The sequence below is a fragment of the Archocentrus centrarchus genome, unplaced genomic scaffold (assembly GCF_007364275.1).
Source record: "Archocentrus centrarchus isolate MPI-CPG fArcCen1 unplaced genomic scaffold, fArcCen1 scaffold_58_ctg1, whole genome shotgun sequence".
Lineage (NCBI taxonomy): Eukaryota > Metazoa > Chordata > Actinopteri > Cichliformes > Cichlidae > Archocentrus > Archocentrus centrarchus.
The window spans coordinates 589,319-611,651 of NW_022060279.1; the positions used below are offsets into that span (position 1 = coordinate 589,319).

General features: G+C 41.2%; 1 protein-coding gene across 5 annotated transcripts in view; it reads left to right on the forward strand.

Annotated features, from left to right (window-relative positions):
• The window catches only part of LOC115777632 (syntaxin-binding protein 4), a 142,980-nt gene that overhangs the window by 42,750 nt on the left and 77,897 nt on the right, over positions 1–22,333 (forward strand). For 3 of the 5 annotated variants that reach the window (XM_030725555.1, XM_030725556.1, XM_030725557.1), the window contains exon 2: positions 17,815–17,888. In XM_030725555.1, coding sequence (XP_030581415.1) covers positions 17,815–17,888 — 74 coding nt within the window. Of the gene's footprint in view, positions 1–9,143; positions 9,299–10,921; positions 11,080–17,814; positions 17,889–22,333 lie in introns of those variants that run through there. The other 2 variants (XM_030725559.1, XM_030725558.1) reach the window with 2 other exon arrangements.

Genomic DNA, 22,333 nt, shown 5'->3' on the forward strand with positions numbered 1-22,333 from the left:
TGTCGTCTTGCTCGTAATCTGTCTGTGTTTACCTCTGTGCTGCACACAGATGCTGCAGTAGTTTGGTTTGCACCGTAAAGTGTGTTCGCAGCACAAGAAAGGGGAGCGTGTTCTCCCACACTCATATGTAAAGGAGCGGTTCACGAAGCGCGTTCTTATGTGTTTCGCCGGTTCATTGAAACCAGCACCAGTAGTGGCACGAGCACCGGCACCTCGGCGGTGGAAAAGTAGCAACGTGAGCTCACGTGGAGCGAAAGGAGTTCTTGTTCCTGTAACCAACATTAAAACCTTTACTGGGAAACAGCTGGAGGTCCTTCATCAACCACCTGATCAGCAACATGAAGAAAAGAGAACTTTGTAGCTGCTCCATCCACTGCTGTTTGTTTCACACAGAGAAACATCTGCAGTACAGAAGTTAAAATATGCTGATGAATTGTTAAAATGAAAAATTATTTCTTATCCAATTACTTGATTAATTGGTGGAGTAATAAAGAGAATATTTGATTACTAAAATAATCGATAGGTGCAGCCCTACTTGTATTCAGAAAGCCTTAATCAAACAGTTTTCAGCACCAGTGGAGCTGTGAAAGGCCTTCAAGAATAAAAACGACAGTTCCCACCAAGATGTCACTTCCTGTTGTTGGATTAAAAACGCGATAGTTTATGCTCACAACGTGGTGGCTGATATTCAAATGTAGGAAATGCTTTTAGCAGCTGACTGTTAAAAAATCTGGATTATGTTTTTGTTGTGTATGCTTTTTATGTGATTTTTGCAAACACATTAGTGGAAGGAAACGGCACTCTGGGACACATTAGGTGCTTGATATGTAAATGTAATTTTTCTGGTTTATATGCAAAGCTTATCATTCTATCGATCTGATAAGACTTGATTTAGAGTTCTGCATTGGTCCTACATACATAACTGAAAATCCTCTCTGAGCCTAACCTGACATGCACCTCGAGAAATGTAACTACATGTCCACAAAGACTGTGATTACTGCCTAGGCTTCTGAGGTGATTTCCAGTAACATCGTTAACAAGTGGGAGTGGCATTTAGTGGTTAGCATTAGCTTACTAATTAGTATTAGCGTTAGCGCTGGGCTGAAAAATATTTCTTGCTAGAACCCTGTAGTTTCCATGGCTACCAATGTCAGCAGATAAGTAAGCTGTTTCTCCGCCATTAGTACATTGAGCTAGTGGTGGGCAGATCGATCCTAATATCGATAATATCAATACCAACTTTGGTATTGGTATTGATCAATATCAGTGTAATGAGATCGATACTTTGGCTTCAGTTTCTCTCCTGTATGCAGTGCTGCGGTTTCATCAAAGATGCGAGCTGACTGTCTAAGTGTCGCTCCTGTCACAGCACAGAGGAGGCACACTTTGTCCTCCCCTCCCCACAGTGTTTTGTTATACTGTCATGTGACTCATAACATATTTTACTTGGGAAAAAAGGAATTTGCTATAAAACATTTAAAGCAAATTTAAATTTGTACAACTTGTTTATTTAAGAAAAAAGTTCACATTTGTTCTTGAGTGATGATTTTGTACACTTCAGTTACGAAAAAAAAAAAATCCAGACATCAATCTATGGGGAAAATTGCTTTGTTAATTTGTATTGTTTCAGAACAATAACTTTTATTTTGAAAAAGTATTTTCTACTTACCTATAAACTTTGCCCAATTCTATCCTGGGTTTTAACTAATTAATGATCCAAAGGAACAAAAATCTCAAACCAGTTAAACTTCATGGAAATTCTTCATAATTATTAAAAAGTATCGGTATCAGTATCGGTGATACTGGCCCTGTATTTACTTGGCATTGAATTGATACCAAATCTTGAAGTATCGCACAACACTACATTGAGCAGCACATACACAAGGAGTGAATGACAACAAAGATTGTTGTTGGTTTAAAAACAACATAAATTTATGTATTGTTTATGAAAGGCAGAGAACAGTTAAGACTATTGTGATGAACTATGAATAATTGTTTTAATTCTGTGATAAATGATGGAAGTCACCCAGGAGTATTAAATAAAGATGGTTACATTTATTTCTGCTCTGAGTGTTTAATATCTAGGTGATTTTGTGGGAATGTGGATCTTTCAGATCAATTTGAGAAGTGATTTTGATCATGTTTGACATTTTATTGGGTCATATAGCGTCAGGTACTGGTCTTGGTCTTGTCTTGTTCTCAGGTTAGGTGGTCTTGACTACAACGCTGGGTGTAAATGTGCTTCCTACAAAGTAGCCACGATGGAGAAGTAGTAAAACACAGTGACTTGGACAACGAACACGAAAACACCATCTTCCTCTTAGCACTGGGTTCCTCCTCTTCCTCTTAGTTCCACAGTGTTCTGTAGTAGGACCAATTTAATTTACATTATATATGCTTCCTTAGGCAGTACAATTTCATTGCTATGCAGATGATACCCAGCTTTATCTATCCATGAAGCCATCAATTAGTTAAACTGCAGGAATGTCTTAAAGACATTAAGGCCTGGATGACCTCTAATTTCCTGCTTCTAAATTCAGATCAAACTGAAGTTCTTGTACTCGGCCCCGCAAATCTTAGAAACATGATGTCTAACCAGATACTTACTCTGGATGGCATTACTTTGGTCATCACACCCCCCAGCACCCATAGGCCTATTGCAATATAGCTTTATCATGAAGGAAAGTTTTAAGCCTAATCTTAAAAATAGAGAGGGTGTCTGATAGGTTCAGATCAATTTAATAACTCAGAGAACAAACACAAAAGTCTTTTTTACTTGCGGCAAGGAGGAGAGATCCGTTCCTTGAACTCAGCACGCGGCTGAGCAGAAGTTATCTGTCCCAAGGGACGGCTTCCTGCGCAGAGTTTTTATTCAGACTTTCACAATAAGATCACATGGGTTACACCAAACGCAGTTTACAGCATGTAATAAACAACATTCTTGGCTTTTTCCTTACCATATATGGTCGTAAGTATACTGTGGAATGTGCATACGTAACATGGCGTATGTGAGACACGTATCCTATGTGTGTTCTGTAGGCTTGAAACAGCCTGCAGGTAACTACAACGTCCTCTTTAAGAAATGTCACCACGTGTTTCCATTTCAAACATAAAAACAACAGTATCATATGTACGTAAAACAACTTATAAAAAACATACAAACAGAAGATATGATAATTCATAATAAACAGGATGGAATTCATACCATAATTCCAACAGGGTCTGTCTCCTGAATCCAAGCTGGGAGCTGGTTCCACAGAAGAGGGGCCTGAAAGCTGAAGGCTCTGCCTCCCATTCTACTCTTAAGTATCCGAGGAACCACAAGTAAGCCAGCAGTCTGAGAGTGATGTGCTCTCAGACTGCTCTTTGTATATCAGAATATAAAGCAAATCACTATTTCTGTCAAGCTTAAAGGTTCCTTTTCACTCCTAAATGGTATGTGAAGGTATAAGGTTACATTTGGTTTAAATATTATTTATTTTCTGACAGAAGTTAAGAAGGTTAAATGTAGTGTAGAACATTATACAACTGTATTTTAAATAATTTACAAATATATATATATATATATATATATATATATATATATATATATATATATATATATATATATATTAGGGGTGGGACTCGATTAAAAAAATTAATCGAATTAATTACAAGCTTTGTAATTAATTAATCAAAATTAATCGCATTTTAATCACATTTCAATATTTAACATGATAAATATTAATTTAAGTTTGGTTGATGAATAAATCAATATACATAAGCTTAAACTTCAAAATTTTGTTTATTTTCCCACCAGTCTGCTACACAGACCAACAAAGGGTGGAAGTGCTCCTGTGATAAGCAAACTCCTGAAATTAAAGTTAAGCATCATAACTGGATAGTTTTATTCAACATTAATGTCTCACTTGTTATAGTTGGAAATTAATCATGCTCTCAGCTGTATTCCTTGATGTTGAAATGTGTTATGCTTGTTTTAACAGCTTATTTTGAATTAAAGACTTAAAATTAAACCACAAAAAGGAGAAAAAGTTCGTTCTCTGTTTAACAGCTGCTTTTACACAGCTGTGCTTCGCACTCACGGTTGCTAGGCGACATGAGCTACGCAGAGGTGACGGCAGCTGATATGAAGGCTAGCTGCTCACTTCCGGCCTTTGTGGTGTTCGTGGGCTGCGAAAGACGTGGGCCGGGTCCTTCGCAGGATGCGGCCCCTAATTTGGACATTGTGCGTCGATATAATCTGTATGCCGGGAACTCGTGCACTGAGAAACGTTCCACGGTGCAAAGTGCGATTAAAATGCGTTAAAATTTTTAACGCGTTAATTTCCCCGTAATTAATTAATCGAAATTAACGCGTTAAAGTCCCACCCCTAATATATATATATAACAAAAGCCCATACTGCACACAGCCTATATAATACATAGGGGAACATAACAAAAGTGACATAATCACTCAGCTGTGGTCGATGGTGCTACAAGGCAAAAAAGTAAATAAATGAAACATTTACAAAGTCACAAAAAATGCAGTACTGTCTTAATGAAGTGAGCAGTGAAGCTCATATATGGCTTAGATGTGCGACTTGGCCACAAATCCGATGTGGTAGTAAAGTATGGCACAGCTGTTCAGCTGCCTCTCTGCACTCTGTGTGCAGCTGGGAAAAAGCCATCTGAGAGACGTGTTTATGGCCAGGCCCGATAACCATGATCACTTACTTTAATCAGTCAACATTTTCCACTGTTCTTACCAGGATCAGTAGTGTAACTGTGTGTCTTTGTTTTTTATTGTAAGGCATGTACAGGACACAGTGTTTCTATGACTGTCAAGTCTTGCATTGTGCGCGCTCTGAAGAACTGGAGGTGCTACCTTTCTTTCTGGAAACAAATCTCAGGTTTCAAAATTTCTCAATTAATTTCCTTCTTTCCGTTGTTCCTTTCCTTGCTTTTCTTTGTTACATGTAACCCAGCACTACAACTGAGTTGACAGTGGAGACAAGTTGGCTACCATAGCAGTCAAGTATTAGCCGAGCTTACATCTGTGCTCCCAAAGCCTGTCTCTGGAGTCAGTACAAGACTTCTGGGTTAGGTAAGGGCCTGGAAGGCCTCCAGCTTCTTTTAATCCCAACAGCTGGAAAACACCAGAAACTTTGTCTTGGGTTTAGACAAGTCATTGGTTTGATGGTTTTTAACAGTTTTTACAGTAGCTCTACTGTCACTCTGAATAACGGCATATTTTTTAATTAAAAGCTGATAGATTCAGCAGTAAAAAATCTTCTAACACCAAAATCCTTAATCAGATCCTGTGACACTAGTGATGGGAATTTCGGCTCTTTTCAGAGAGCCGGCTCTTTAGGCTCGGCTCCCAAAGAAGAGCCGGCTCTTTAGGCTCCCAAATGGCTCCTTAGATTTTAATAAAAAAAAAAAGTGTAAAATGAATTACTAATGTAAAAACATACATTAGGCCTATATCAAACATTTCTTTATATACTCAACATATAATAGAGTGCTCCAAATACAAATTATAAAACAAAAGATTGGAAATCAGAAAAAACAAGGGCCTTTGAGAAGGTGATCCTGTTTCTCCTGCCTGATGACCTGCCCTGTTTTGTTCCTCTAATTACACTGAGGGATGAACAGTTTGTATACAGTATACCTATGTAGGTTGTTTGTGCAGCCTGCTCGATATTCAATTTTAAATTTGCAGTCTACACTCTATCAGAATAATCCTTTAACGCCAGGCGATCGCTGCTGAATCGCGGGTTTCCTGACCTTACAAGACCCGAACAGCTGATTAAGACATAGCCTCTCACTGCAGAGTCAGCTGGTCAAAGGAACTTGATCAGCTGGCTTTTCACCTTAACTCCTCGACCATTCGTGCTATCGCAAAAATTTAAACGGTTCCTGAAAGCTCAGAAATTACACTTCACAATCATGTAGTGGTGTTACGGTATTTGTGACCGGAAGTCCGCAAACGCCGGCACTTTTGAAGTACGCTGTGTCTCGTTCGACATGTTTGGAGGTATAAGGTTAAAATGTGTCCAGTCTTTGCTACGCTTTCTGTCACTCACTTTCCTCACAGTTCCCGCGTGTAGCCTCAATGTAACGCGCAACTTCCTCTGACTCTTTCCTGTCTCCGAGTAAATTTTGCAGGAGCCCCTCCCTCTCTGGTGTTTGTTTACTCACTGCACAGTGTGTCCGTGGACCCTCCCCTCCCGCTCAGTGTAGACGATCATATGGTACCATTCATCTTAACCAATCACGTGCGGCTTCCACAAAAAAAAAAAAAAAAAAACGAACGAAAAGAAAAAAGACACGGCTCACTATCAGGAGCCGGCTCCCGACGTTCACTTCAAAGAGCCGGCTCTTAGAGCCGGATCGTTCGCGACCGACACATCACTATGTGACACTGTTGAATGTATTTATTATACTCCAGCTAGCCATTATGTTAGTAATCGATTATTCTATCAATTATTCCATTAATTAATCGAGTAACTGAACAAGAAAAACTTTTGCCTCATTAATGAACAGTAATAAATACTCAAAAGAGAAAAAGCACAGGTCTTTCAAAATGAACTGCTTCCATTTTAGAACCTGCAGTGTTTTCATGCGCCATATTAAAATTATACTTTTTGAAGAAAACATTTCCTTAAATGCGAAAATAAATAATCACAAGCGCAGTAATATCGAACACAATAAGGTAGATATAACCTAAACTAAGGCATTAAACAGCCATCACTCTTTCTTACATCAGAAGGAAGCAAAAAAAAGAGTTCTGACAGTGTTGTATCTCATGGATGATGTAAATTTGGTGTTTCTGTGTGTGTGTCTGCATGTTTAAGTGTGCCAGTGACTGAGTCAGTATGTGTATCTGTGAGCCTTTAAAGGAGCATGAAGAACAGCATATCAGCATTCTCAGAGCTGAGGTTTGTCCTGTGCTTTGGTGCAACATTTCCTGCTGCAGAAAATGGTGTACATTTATGTTAAGAAGTAATCCATCCATTCATTTTCTTCTGCTTATCCGGGGTCGGGTCCCAGGGCCTTTAGCTTCATATCACCGGCAGCACCTGCACAACTGAGGACATCTATGCCAGCAGATGCAGGAGCAAGGCCTCCAGCATAATCAGGGACCCCTTCCCCCCACCCACAGACTGTTCTCCCCACTCCCCTCAGGTCGTAGATTACACAGCATCAGAGTTCAACCAGGCTGGGAAACAGCTTCTATCCTGAAGCTGTCAGACTCACAAACTCTGCTCAAAATCAGAATACTGACAATATTCACACGCATTAAAACCACGGTCTGTGCAATGCAAGTATTTAAGCACCACATGACAATATGATGCGCAAACTGCTCAGGTACCAGGCCACTTTTCTTAATTTATAGTTATTCTATTTTCTTAAATTGGCCTATCTGTAAATTTACACTGCACATAGTTTCTTTTGTAACTTGCACTGGAGGAACCTCAGAATCTGAATTTCATTCCTGTCACGTGAGAAGAATGACAATAAAAGCTTTTGAATTCTTGAATCTTAACTTATCCAGGGAACACTGAGGCATTCCCAGGTCAGCTGAGAGATTTAATCTCTCCAGCATGCTCCTTTCAGGAGAAAGACAAGGCACATAATCCAAGACATGAACCTTCAGGGTGAGACATGGAAAAACAGACACTCCACCATGATGGAAACAACAACACGACAAGGAACAAAGGGAGAAAATATCCACACAGGTAACGAGACAAAAGGGAAGACCTGGGAGGGAGACACAGGAAATAAACTAGACACACCGCACAAAGACCAACAACACACCAAAATAAAACAGGAAGTAACTAAACACAAAGACCAGGACTAGGACACATGAACTTGACACAAGGGCAGAGGATAAACTATAAACACAAATACAAAGCCACCAGCACAACCTGAAACACAAAAATAACCCACAACCAAATAATAAGCCAGGAATCGAAACCAGGAGCAAACAACAGAATACACTAACACAACACCAAGGAAGAAAATACACAAAGCGCTGGGCAAACAGCCCAGGTCCATGACACCCTGGGCCTCCTCCTGGTAGGACACACCTCAGACATCTCACCCAGGAGGTGCCCAGGGTTAGTTAATGTTAATAATAATTCACTGTACAACCCAACAGCCCCAGCTCAGTGGCCCCATGTATATTTTACTGGCCTACAGAAAAAAGTTTGATTTTATATTTTTAAATGTAAATATTTTATTTATATTTTATATGAATCTAAATCTGCTAAATAATGTATCTAAAGCCTTGAAATAAACATGGACTCATATACTCCATGCCCCCCTTTATCGCCGCCCTGCTTGTTGCAGGTATCATTGCCATATAAAGCAGGATGGCTGCTGTCAGGCTTCAGCTGCCTGATTTAAATATGGTGTCAGACTAAATTGTGAGTTCATCTGCATATTTTATTGTAACTTCTGTATCTGTGAAACAAACAGTGGTGATGGAGCAGCTACAGAGTTCTCTTCTTCATGTTGGAGCTGATTGATCATTGATCAGTGATCACAGGAACACTTGTGGAGCTCTGCACAGACACGGAGCACAGTGGGTAGAGCTGTGAAGAAATGTTTATTTGCAGTTTCTTGCAATAACAAGGAATCCACCTCACCAGCTTTCTCCCACAGGTGCTGATTTTAGGCAGAGAGAGACACAGGTGAGTAAACATGCTCCACTCTTTTGTGGGAGGGCAAAATCAGTTCAACAACTCCCAGGTAGGTAATTAGGCGTATGGCCCAGGTGTGACCAAAGGGTGGAGATCCCACGAAAAACTCTGCCTCTGGAACGCACACACACATTCACACTGACAAATATACACAAATAGTGTCAGAGAGAGAGATAAAGAGGAGAAAGAGGCGAGTTGGTCCAGGAGGACTGGGGCATCACGACACAAGCGCTGCTCTTTTGGATGCTAGAAAAACGTTTTCTTTCATGCCACCTGAGTTCACTGTCTCTGTAATGGCTCCGCCTCTTTTCTCTTCACCTGCGCACGCGTGTGTGCGCGCATGCTTGCGGTTTGGAATATCTGAATAGCCTTCTTACAGAGGCCTATATTTAGCACATGCTGGTGCCATATGGATTTGTGTGCATTATCTTTTTGCCATAAGCTTATCATCTCTCCATCAGTTGGCATGCTCCATGTCTGCTTGGCAGCTGCAGTGCATCATGACTGGAAATATGCAGAGCCTATGTTAACAACCAGACTCTAACATTCAGGCTTTCCCACCAAATCAGAGACATGCTTCAAAGGCTGAAGGTGCCTCTGGGTTTTGCCAGGTATGTTATCAGCTGTTGTACAGTGGCTCAGGCTTCAGATGCTCACCTGCAGGTCAGGGACTGCTGAGCTGATGTGAGGGTCCAGGAAATGTTTCTGTGTATTTTGCTTGACTTGAAACTACAGTTTTCTGTTGTTTGTACACAGTGAAGCTTTAGTCTGCTTGGACCTCTTCCAAGTATCCTGAGATGTTGAAGGCTTAAGCTGTTATTGTTGTATTTAAAACTGCTGCTTTACATCATTATTCAGTAGCTTTATTTTGGGATAGCACTTCATTATCCAGCCCACAAATGATGGTGTATTTCCCATCTCTCACCATGCATTTGTTTTTACATTTAGGGTATAATGTTCAGTCACTGGAATTACTTACCAGTGGGAGATATGTATTTTTTAATTATTAAGTGTCTTTGAGGTACATTTATGTAATGAGGATGTTTTAGAGGAAATGATTTTTCCTTCTACATTATAAGATGAAGCCAAAGGTACTGATTACTTTTAAAAACCTCCAGTTGTTACATTCTTCTTCTACTTGTACCTATCAGTAAATATAACTTATTTACTGAAAATAGCACCACAGATTTAGAAAAGTTAAACACCAAATGATTGAAAAAGAAACCACAGATTGTCCAGTGGAGTGCTCCCACATCTGTAAGTTTACTGTAACACTGAGCTCAGTGAAACACGGGCAGGTTTGCAGATGAGCAGCCGTTCATTTTCATCAGCTGTAGTGCAGTGGCAGGGAAACACATCTGTCTGTGATTGGTCCTTTGGAGCAGTTTGAACTGTGACACAATGACAGAACAGTGTTGTGAAACCTGCAGCGTGCAGCCCCTCACACACTGAGTCTCTTCACCTCCATTTGACTGATTTATTTTGCATTTGCATGAAATTATTTTCAGCAATTATGTATTCAGTAATTGCAAGCAGCCCACCTTCAACCTAAACAGAACATAACTGAAACACTGAGCTCAGATGGTGTTATGGGAACTTTACATTTAGGTGTAACATCAGTGTTCCAAAATGAATAGTAAATTAATGAGTGACAGAGAATAATCATTTTAAGAGCTCCTGAATGGGCAGCAGTAAAACACAATGCTTGAATAACACATAACAAAGGCAGAGTGATGAATGTGAGCTGGGGATTAAATTGCAGTTTCTAAATGGAGAGCAGGGCACTTATGCATTAATGTGTTTAAAGGCTTCTAAGCCCCTCTGCTTCACTTCTCTTTGGCTCAAACAAGCACTTGTTAGTGTAATGCCCAATATCGTCTCAGAAATGAAAATAAAATCATACAAAAGAAGCTGTGGGTAAACAAATGTAGATTCAGACACAATGCCGAGATATGGTTAAATAATGTTCAACTCTAATGAGATAAAATGAAACATCCAGGCCGGCAAAGTAACACAAACACCCACTGAGAGTAACAACAGATTCGCTGAAGCAACAAATAAATTCATTGCATTGCAACAGGAAGAGCGAGCTGACAGGTAGGGTGAGGAATGTGTGAGATAAACCACTGAATCAGTTCCAGCCTCACAGTTTTTTTAATTTTCGCCGACTTTAGTTATGTAAGAGATTAAACGTGTGGCTGTAGGTGGAGATGTGTGGAGCGCACAGGCTGCCTAACTGGAATTAGTGCCTGTGCGGACAGACCATCATGTGGCTGCTGACTGAATCCTGAAAGCTGCGACCGACCGTCCGTCTGTCTCACCGGAGATCCGGGCTCCATGTCAACATGCCAACCTTTTCAGTCATGTACAAAGGAGCTGTGATCATTAGCAGGTAACACCGAGCGGCGGTGTCGCTGAGGCTGGCGCTGCTGTGTGGCCACTTCAGTCAGTGTTTTGTGCATGTTGTTGTGTGTCCGTGTGAAGCTTTGTGTTTGTGAACGAATGAGTGAAACGCGGACAGAACAGTGTTTGAAGGGCTGGTGATGCGTTCGCGTGCTGACACCTAAACTCTGTAAACAAGCCGCTGCTTTACGGCGTTGAAACACGGAGGAGCTGAGTGTGGAAATGCGTGTACTGTGGGCTATAGTCGGATTCAATTCTCTACGAAAACGTAGCCCTGATTAAAGTGCGCGGTTTTTTTTTTTCGGTGTTATTTTGGGAACCGTTCCACTGAATAGGATAGACCTCTCCATCTGTCTCTATCGCGCGTCTGTGCCGCGCACAAACACAGCTGCTTGGATTTGCAATAACAGCGATTCCGCTCGCTCATCATATCTCCTAATATTCTTCTAACAGGCTTTTCGTGTTCTAGTTTTCCGGACGAAATGCTGTAATGATCCTTCTTGCATGTACTAGATACGGATGAGCTCCATATGCCTTACACCAAGTGGTTTCCTATGGTGCAGATGATGAAACACTTTTCAAACAACTCTTCTGTCAGTGTTCAGTCTTAAAACATGATAGCACACTGGCTTCTTTCCTTTCAAGAGGCACTATGAGGCACTTTGTCAGTAATGAACATTAGGTCTGACGGTCACTTTGGGAGTCATAGCAGGTTCTTTTGTGGACATTTAATGGTGAATCTGTGCTTTTATTGTGTGCAGGTCATTGATTTTGTCTTTAAATGTCTCATTTTAATCCCTCGTTCCAAAGAAATGACTGATCTATGGATCTGAGTTCTACCAGAGTTGGAACATTTACTGATGGGCTTTTGGAAGCTCATCTCAGCAACCTTTTTGCCATCGGGGTGAATGATGCAGTCAGCAGTATGGAGCTGCTTCAGGGAACCACAATTTATTAGGCTTTACAATATGTTTTTCATGCGACAAGTACTACTTAATACACGCAATTTTCACAACACAACCACTAAGTTTTCTGAATGGCACCAAGCTTCAAGGACCATATTCATGACCCATCATGCCCGTAGACTGTATAAAAGATGGATGCAACTTCTTTGTCTGCAAAGTGAAGCCAACACAGAAGTCCCTTAAACCTGCATTCTTTTTAAAGGCCATCAGGGGGCAATAGCTGTGGTTGCAAAAAGACTTGCTGTCCTTTAGTAGTATATCGTTAACCTCATACCATAATGACCTAAATAATATTTGGGCCACATGGAGATATCCGCCTCACTCTGCTTTGCCAATACTGTAGATTCACTCTGCATTATTGCCTAAAAATTCGTTAACTAAACACCTAACTAAAAATGAGTGAGGCAAGTATGCTTTGAGACTAATGATATGAGAAAATGGGTCTCTACTGGGGCCGCTGTAAATTCTTGACAAGTCATTATGCAATGAGTGTGTGGTTTCATAGTCAGATCCACCCCTCATTGTCATATCTGGGTTCAAAACAAACCAATGGGTGATGCCACAGTAGCTCTGTCTATCTTTTATATTGTCTATGGTCATGGCCATGGATTAATCCAAATAGAGAGATGGTTTTAACCAATTTCACTGTGTTGGTCTGAATGTGGTATAACAATAATAATATAATGTGGCAGCACAAATGTACCAGCTGCTAATGGCTGAGCCACAACCAGAATGGCTGACCAAAGGCTGGACAGTCCTGATACCTATTGGACCGGTCCTATCCAACTACCAGCCAATAACCTGCCTCAGTACAACATGGGAGCTACTGTCAGGCATCATAGCAGCTAAGATGAACAGGCACATGGCTCAATAGCTGAGCAGGGCCTAGAAAGGATAAAACACCAGCTACTGGTAGATAGAGCAGTCACTCGAGACTGTAAGAACTAGACTGACCAATGTGCCCACTGCCTGGATGAGCACAAGAAAGCTTATCGCTATATGTATAGTTCATGGATCCTGGAATGCCAAGAACTGTACAAGATCAACAGGATCCTAAGACCTTCATCAGGAACTCAATGGGGATGTGGAGAACAACACTAGAGGCCAACGTTAAGCCAGTTGCACAAGTCACCATCAAGTGTGGGATTTACCAAGGAGATGCTCTGTCCCCACTGCTGTTCTGCATAGTCCTGAATCCCCTCAGCCAGATCACTAACAAGACTGGCTACGGATACCGACTAAGGAATGGAGAAAACATCAGCCACCTTCTGTACATGGATGACGTCAAGCTGTATTCCAGGAATGAACAAGACATTGATTCACTGATCCACACCACACAGATCTACATCAATGACATTGAAACGTCATTCGGACTGGAGAAGTGTAGTCAGATGGTAACAATGAGGGGGAAGGCAGTCAGAACTGAGGGGATTACACTACCAGAAGGCAAATTTTCAGACATCGAGGACAACCATGAAGAGGCCGCTAGGAAAGCTGCAACCACCAAGTACCTGCAGAGAGTAAGGCAATTCCTGAAGAGTCAGCTGAATGGGGGGAAAAACAAGACCCAGGCAATCAACATCTACGACCTGACAATCATCAGATACGATGCTGGGATAATAAGCTGGCCAAACAAGGAGACAGAAGCCACTGATGTCAAGACAAGAAAGTTCCTTACCATGCATTGAGGGTTTCACCCCAAATCCAGCACCCTGAGACTGTATGCTAAGTAGAAGGAAGGAGGCCGAGGACTAGTGAGTGTCAGAACCACTGTCTTAGATGAAACAACAAAGATCCATGAGTACATCAGGAAGATGGCCACAACTGATCATGTGCTTAGTGAGTACCTCAGGCAGCAGAATCATGGCTTGGGTCTACTATACCAAGCAAGACCCCAGGTGTAGGCTGTGCAGAGATGCCCCTGAGCCAATCCAGCACATAACAGCAGGGTGCAGAATGCTTACAGGCAGGGCATACATGGAACGCCATAATCAAGTGGCCGGCATAATATACAGGAACATGTGTGCTGAGAGAGTGGGAGAGTTGGTCCATCAAATTCCAGGAACGACATCCAAAATCTCTGTTCAGAAGAGCGCAATCATAGGAACAGCTAAGATACTGAACAGGACCATCAAGCTCCCAGGCCTCTGTTAGAGGACCCAGTCTTAGAGGACAAAGACTGCCTGCAGGGCGAGTGGGGAATGAATATATATAATATATATAATCGGAGTGTGAATGGTTGACAGTAAGCACTTAACTACAGATGGAAGTGTTTGTATGAATGGGTGAATGCAAACGTGTTGTATAAGCGCTTTGAGTGCTCAGAGTAGAAAAGCACTATATAAGAACTAGTCCATTTACCATTTAGTCCATTTCAGAGAGGAAGAGTTTCTCAAAGTAAAGATGGGCAGAGCTTCACAAAACTGTCAACAAATTATGGAACAATTTCAGGATAATGGTCCTCAACATAAAAATGTGACAACTTTGAATAACTCATCATCTACATTATGTAATATCAGCAAAAGATTACGAGAATCTGAAATTTCTGCACATGGAAAAGGCCGAAAACCAGTATTTGATGCCCGTGATCCTCAGGCCCTCTGGCAGCACTGCAGTAAAAACAGGTCTGATTCTGTCATGGAAATCTGCATGGGCTGCATGGGCTCAGGAACACTTGGGGGTGACTGTAACTCAGGAGGGTTAATGGTTCACTGCTCCAGTGTCCAGTATCCTTGGACAAGATTCTGAACCCCAAGTTGCTCTCCAATACAACCGTTGGATTATGACTGTGTGTGAATGTTAGAAAGGACTTAGCTGTAGAAAGAAGTGCTTTTATGAATTGGAGAATGAGACATGTTGTATAAAGTGCTTTGAGTGCTCAAAGTAGAGTAGAAAAGCCCTATATAAGAACCAGTACATTTACCATTTTACCAAATCACTGTGCCAGCAATAGTAAATGTTGTCTGGACGAAAGAGGAGAGAGACCATTCAGTTTGTTATCAGTGCTTGGTTCAAAAACCTGGTGGTATGGGGGGTGCACCAGTGTCTGTGGAACTGGCAGCTTCCACATCTGGAAAGGCTCCATCAATGCTGAAGGGTATATACATGTTTTAGAGGAACATATGCTCCCATCCAGCTGATTCATAATCTGTAAGATGGTGCTAAACATCAAGGCTTCATAGCAGAAGAGTCCAGGTGTTGAAGTTCTGCAGTCCAGAACTTTCACTGAATCCAAAAAATTTGGAACATCATGAAATGAAAAATATGACTTTAAACTTTATACACATGGACTTTGGGAATTACTGAATTTAGCCTGTGCCTACCCTGTCCTTCATAACTACCTTTCTTAGGGGGAAATTATCACACATTAATGTTTGTTCCCTGGGAAATACAGCAACTGCGCATTTAGCTAGCAAGACATATTGTGCGCCAAACTGCACAGAATGTTTGTTTGCAGATATTTATTGAGCTGTTTGAAATGTTGCATTTGAAATTTCCTGTCACTTCAAAATAAATACATGGATTGAATTATTTATTAATCAAAGTGCTGCAGCCCACTAAAACCCCTGAGCACAGCCCAACCTGCACACAGGTTTGGAGCTGATGGTGTATATTACTGTTTGTTTTCACCACTGAATAACTCTGACTAAACTCACAGCTGAATGTTTAATCTTTGCATCTCCAGTTGACACATGGTGAAACATTGCACATTCCACCAAAGGGGCATTTGGCACAAGATAAGAAATACTTTATTATTCCCAAAGTTGGAGAACTGCCGTGTTACAGCAGTCAAAAAACCCCCAAAATACATGACACTAAGAAGAATAAATACAAAAAAGTGAACTAGATGAAAATCACTGAACCAGCTTACATGTAGAATGAATGCAAGTGTTGTGGTGTTAGATGAAGACTTTGAATCTGTCCTTAACAGATGATGAGAAAATGTTCAGGTCTGTGCTGAACGTTGCATCATAGTGTTACTGTATGAGCCAATAGAGCAGACAAGTGAGAACTTAGCACATCCTGTAACTGAGTAGATGATCTGTGAATGGACTGCATCCACCAGATGAGCAACGGGTCATTATTCAAAGAAACTAAATGCATGTAAATACGTGTTACTTGTTTTTTAAAGACTCATATTGCTTTACTCAGTTCCTCCCTGTAGAAAGTAATTTGTTACTCCTTTTATTTCATTATGTTTATGTTAGTCGACATCACCACCTCATCACATCAGCTACCAATGTAATGTTGAACCAGTGTTTGTAGTAGTGTGTCTTACTGGATGTGTTTCACTAACTGATCCATTCATTTGTCACTGGCAGTACTTGTTGATGGCCCATAGGAGCCTGTCCTCAGCTAACAGAGAGTGCATGATGCAGTGTTTAAAAAAATAAAGGTTTGCCTAACCCTGACTTTGTTGCCAATATTTTTAACATGGCTTGTACATTTAAACATAAGCATCATTTTGGGTAGTTTGACTAAATGATTTTGACCAAATGATCCATTTTCCAGCTTTTCCTGAAGGATTCAACCACATCAGTTTGCACTGTCCAAATATGTGACCTCCTCTTATCATGTGTCTACACTTCATGTAACATGTAATATCAACTCTGCTGAGCCACTGAACACAGAACTAGTGAAATCAATTTTTTTGGGGACTGTCAGCGTATCATGTACGGACTTCGAAGCTTGGAGAGTGTCACTCTGTGCAGCATTCAATGATACTTCACACTTCTGCAGAGCTGCAGTCTGCTGCTAACCAACATCCATAAAGCTCATGTTTCATCTGACGTGTAGAGTGTCCTCAGCCTCATTGTGTCACTGACAGGAGTGGGAACGTAAGACTGCTGCTGGTGAGCCCTCTGCAGCTGAAATATTGATAATGCTTCTCGTCATTTGGGTGTAGACAGGAAGGGAACCGTAAACTTCACTAATGAGAAGATATTGTTCCAGTTTCCAGAAATGAAGACCATAATTTCTTAAGGCCTGCTAGTAATATTTACAGTTTGTTCATATGCAGGATCCTGTGTGGTCTTTGGTAGTGTCTCATAAAGAGATGCAAAAGGATGCTCTTTAATTGTTACATGAGGATTAGTAATAAGGAAAAAAGGGGCAAAGCCACAGTGATGAGTTTTTGTGCAGCACTATTGCATAAGACTGAAATCATTTGTGCCAGCCTTATCTCATAGAGATTACTGTACAGTGTGTGAGAGCTTACCAAGATGCTTTTCAGCTACCCACCACGGCATTTTCATCGTGTCTTACTCTGCTGCTGTTGACTTTTGTTGTCTTAGTTTTAGTTTGTCTGTTCTTCAAAGGCCCAGTGTGAGAAAAATACACTTTTGTGTTCATAATTGTTTGGACAGTGACCCAATGAGAAAGATTAAAGATTTTTGATAGTAACAGGCAAACATGTAGAAGACACTGATATGCACAACCAAATATCTGCAGCACACGCTCAAGACACACGTTGCGTGACTGGTGTGTGGACTATCAGGCCTCTTCAGTGTTCTACCTGTGAGGCTGCAGGAGAACCTGAGAACCCGAGGGAGAGTTCCAGATCCGTGCTCCCATCGACTGTCTGACTGTGTAGCTTTGCAACCTGCAAAAAACCCAAAATACTAAAAATATAAAGAGCATGTTTAGTTCAGTTTGTTTTTTTTTTCACTTTTTGGCATTTGTCTCTCTCTCTCTCTGCTGCTCGTTGTCCCTTTCCCCTCTCTGCTTCCTGCACCCTTTCATCCATTCTCCTCTAACAGGACACTAATGGGTCCATACGGAGTAGACCGAGCTGTTCATTCCATGGAGTTTACGGACTGTGAGAATGGCCTAGGTAAGTCCTTTTTGTTCTCTTTAGGGTTAGGGTTATACTTCTGTAGAGCTCGTGGTCTAGACTTTTCTTTCAGTGAATGCAAGCATGCCAACATAAACTGAGCTCTGAGAGTAACTGTTCACCCCACGGGACACATTTCATACCCGTTAGCTCAATGAATATATACAACAAGCTGAGATGAAGCCAATGTTATTACATTTTGGATCAGAATATAGCTCTTTACACTGTTGATTAGCAAGAAGGTCCTGGGTTTGAATCCAGCATCTGGCCAGGGCCTTTCTGTGTGGACTTTGCATGTTCTCTGCATCTGTGTGTGGGTCTCCGGGTACTCCGGTTTCCTCCCACAATCCAAAGGCATGGAGTTAGTGGGTTAGGTTAATTGGTCACTCTAAATTGCCCACAGGTGTGAATGTGAGTCTCTCTGTGTTGGCCCTGAGACAGGCTGGCGACCTGTACCGGGTGTACCCTGCCTCTCACCCTATGGCAGCTGGGATAGGCTCCAGCCCCCCCGCGACCCTGAGAAGGATGGATAATGGAAGAGAATAGATGGATAGATGGACACTGTTGATTAATTCTGATCAAGAAATAGACATTTTAAAGCTGTAAAGGTGTTCTTGCTAGCAAACAGGTGTCTAGTTACAAATCACGCAAAGGCAGAGTAACAGTTCTTCTAATGAATGGTCGGTATTCAGTCTTGCTTGCTCTGTTGTGGCCTAACCATATCTGTGTTTTTAGCTGCTGAATGCTCCACTGTATTTACCAGTTAATCTCTAACCCTGTCTGTGTGCAGTAGCTCTGCTGTACAGTGTGTTTTACCTGTAGGAGCATTTATGAATGCTCTGGGGATGAATCATAGATTAAACTTGTGGGTCTTAAAACCAAAGAAGCAGCTCAAAATGACAGAACTGTGGAGCTGAAGGAAACTGCATGCCACTGAGATTTTTAACATCCTCTGTTCTTGTTGGAAGGTATTTAATGCAGGCCCTGCCGTTGCTAGATGAATGTGTCCTGGACACCATAGAGTCAATATTAATGTTTCCATAATGCTATCTTGGATAACAAATGGATCACTGTGTACTTTTTTTGAGTCCTAGTACTGTTGCAGCTGTGTTGATTTAAATCAGTTGGTGTGTTTAAGCCTCTTGTTAGAGATGGGCATTGTGGAGAATCATAAAATGGTGACATCATGCACCACGCATCTTCTCCTTGGATAAATACCTGTCATGTTAAATGTTTCATGACCAGCAAATCAACATGAAGTCCAAATCGTGTTACCCTTCTTAAACTAACAGTATAGTGCAGTATAGTGCTTTCTTCAGCCATCCTCCACTAACCACTGGCAATGGAGCCTGATTATGAATAGCTAAAATAATATTAGTCCTACTTTTAAAGGGATTTGCAGAGTAGGTATCCATGCTATGTATCACTGTGTTTGCCTGGGAGGGAAGTAGGTCAAAGCCCTAACCCACTTAACTGAGCTGGGTTAAGAATACGAGAGCTGCTGTTGTTTTTATCCTTACTCCGCTTCCACATCACCACGCTGCTGGAACTTGTGTCTAACTAAGGACAAACAGCTTGTTTCCATGAATGCAATTAACTGTAACGCTGCAAAATATCATATTGAACCAAAATTACTTTATATAGGTAGTTGTATATACATGGATTTACATCAGTAGCTTTACAGCTTACAGCTTAAAGTTGTTGATATCCTTCCATTAAAGACAGAAAAACCCACAATGGTCACTGAAATAACTTGAAACTGACAAAAGTAATATTAAATAAAAATGAGTGGAAATGAACTAATGACTAACTTTAACAGAACTATTTTAAAAAACAAACTAATGAAACTGGCCTGGACAAAAATGATGGAACCCCTAGAAAAGACTGAAAATGAGAGCAGTAAGGACAAACATCAGTCCATAGAACAAGATGTTTGACAAGTTTTGGGCACAACCCACACACTCAACTCTGCTGCTCAACCCTCCGTTTAAAGGGGAATAAACAGTCTTTCCAACAGTGTACGGTTTATTGCCAAGAAGCATTTTTACAACAAAGTTGATCAAACACAAATTTTATTACTTTTTGTGCTAAGTTTATATGTGTTATACAGTATATTTGATAAGAACACACACATCCAGAAAATGTCAAAAAGGGTGCAGGAACAAAAATATAACAAGGAAAGAAGAAAGTGTGCACACCGGATGAAACTTCAATACAAAAAGCCAAGAAAAAGTGACGTTTCAGGCACAGCTTCCCTTCTTCAGGCTTAACCACAGTGAGAAATAGGTGCAGTGGTTTTATTGAAACAGTATATAAGGCAATAATAGATTTGTACAATTCTAATGACCTTGAAAGTCAGTATTTGGTGTGACCTCCTTTATTCTGAACTCTCCGAGGCAGCGTTCTGTTATTTCTTTAAGCAGTCTTCAGGAACAGTTCTCCAGGCTTCTTGAAGGACAGTCAAAGCTCTTCTTTGGATGTTTCTGCCTTTTGTTCTGTTCTCTATCAGGATGATCCCACACTGCTTCAATAATGCTGAAGTCCCGGCTCTGGAAGGTCAATCCATTGTGTGTTTTTCTATCCAGGTGTGCTTTTACTGCATCAGCAGTGTGTTTGGGATCATTGTCATGCTAAAACTGAAGCCGTGGTCAATCAGACCCATTCCAAATGGTATTGCATGGTGGATCAACTCTGATGGTACTTTTCTATGTTCGTAATTCCATCAATTTTTACAAACTCTTCAACACCACTGGTTGATTTTTAGCCCCAAACTATGACAGAGCCTCTGCTGTATTTTACAGATGGTTGCAGACACTCACTACTGTACCTCTCTGCTGACCTCGTCCTACATCCATCCATCCATTCTCTTCTTCTTATCCTGTTCAGAGTCACTGGAGCCTATCCCAGCTGACACAGGGCAAGAGGCAGGGTACACCCTGTACAGGTCACCAGCCTGTCGCAGGGCTAACACAAAGAGACAGACAACCATTCACACTCACATTCACACATATCACAAATTAACCTAACCCCAGTAACTACATGTCTTTGGACTGCGGGAGAAAACTGGAGTACCCAGAGAAAACCCATTCAAACATGGGAAGAACATGCAAACTCCACACAGAAAGGCAGAATCAAACCTGTGAGGCAGACGTGCTAACAACACGCTGCCCCTCCTCTGTACATACTGATGACAATTTGAACCAAAAATTTGGATTCATCAGACCTCTTGCAGCTGATTTTCAGTCCAGTTCTTCTGTAATGTGGCAAACCTCAGACTCCCTGTTTCCCTTCTTTAAGAAAGCCAAATTACAGCAAACGTTCACTGTAAGGTAAAGACCCTACAATAATTACAGAGAAAACCCAACAGTCAAAACGACCCCCTATGAGCAGCACTTGGTGACAGTGGGAAGGAAAAACTCCCTTTAACAGGAAGAAACCTCCATCAGAACCAGGCTCAGGGAGGGGGGGGGGGGGGGGTCATCTGCTGAGGGGGGACAGACAAAGATTCATAATAACTAATGATTAAATGCAGAGTGGAGTATAAACAGAGTGAAAAGAGGTGAATGAAGAAGAAACACTCAGTGCATCATGGGAACCCCCCAGCAGCCTAGGCCTATAGCAGCATAACTAAGGGATGGTTCAGGGTCACCTGATCCAGCCCTAACTATAAGCTTGATCATAAAGGAAAGTGTTAAGCCTAATCTTAAAAACAGAGAGGGTGTCTGTCTCCTGAATCCAAGCTGGGAGCTGGTTCCACAGAAGAGGCGCCTGAAAGCTGAAGGCTCTGCCTCCCATTCTACTCTTAAGTATCCTAGGAACCACAAGTAAGCCAGCAGTCTGAGAGAGAAGTGCTCTGTTGGGGTGATATGGGACTATGAGGTCTTTGAGATAAGATGGGGCCTGATTATTCAAGACCTTGTATGTGAGGAGAAGAATTTTAAATTCTATTCTAGATTTAACAGGGAGCCAATGAAGAGAAGCCAATATGGGAGAAATCTGCTCTCTCTTTCTAGTCCCTGTCAGTACTCTAGCTGCAGCATTTTGGATCAGCTGAAGGCTTTTCAGGGAGCTTTTAGGACAGCCTGATAATAATGAATTACAATAGTCCAGCCTAGAAGTAATAAATGCATGGATTAGCTTTTCAGCATCACTCTGAGAAAGGATGTTTCTAATTTTAGAAATATTGCACAAATGCAAAAAAGCGGTCCTACATATTTGTTTAATATGTGCATTGAAGGACATATCCTGGTCAAAAATGACTCCAAGATTTCTCACAGTGTTACTGGAGGCCAAAGTAATGCCATCCAGAGTAAGTATCTGGTTAGACACCATGTTTCTAAGATTTGTGGGGCCGAGAACAAGAATTTCAGTTTGATCTGAATTTAGAAGCAGGAAATTAGAGGTCATCCAGGCCTTAATGTCTTTATTCCTGCAGTTTAACTATT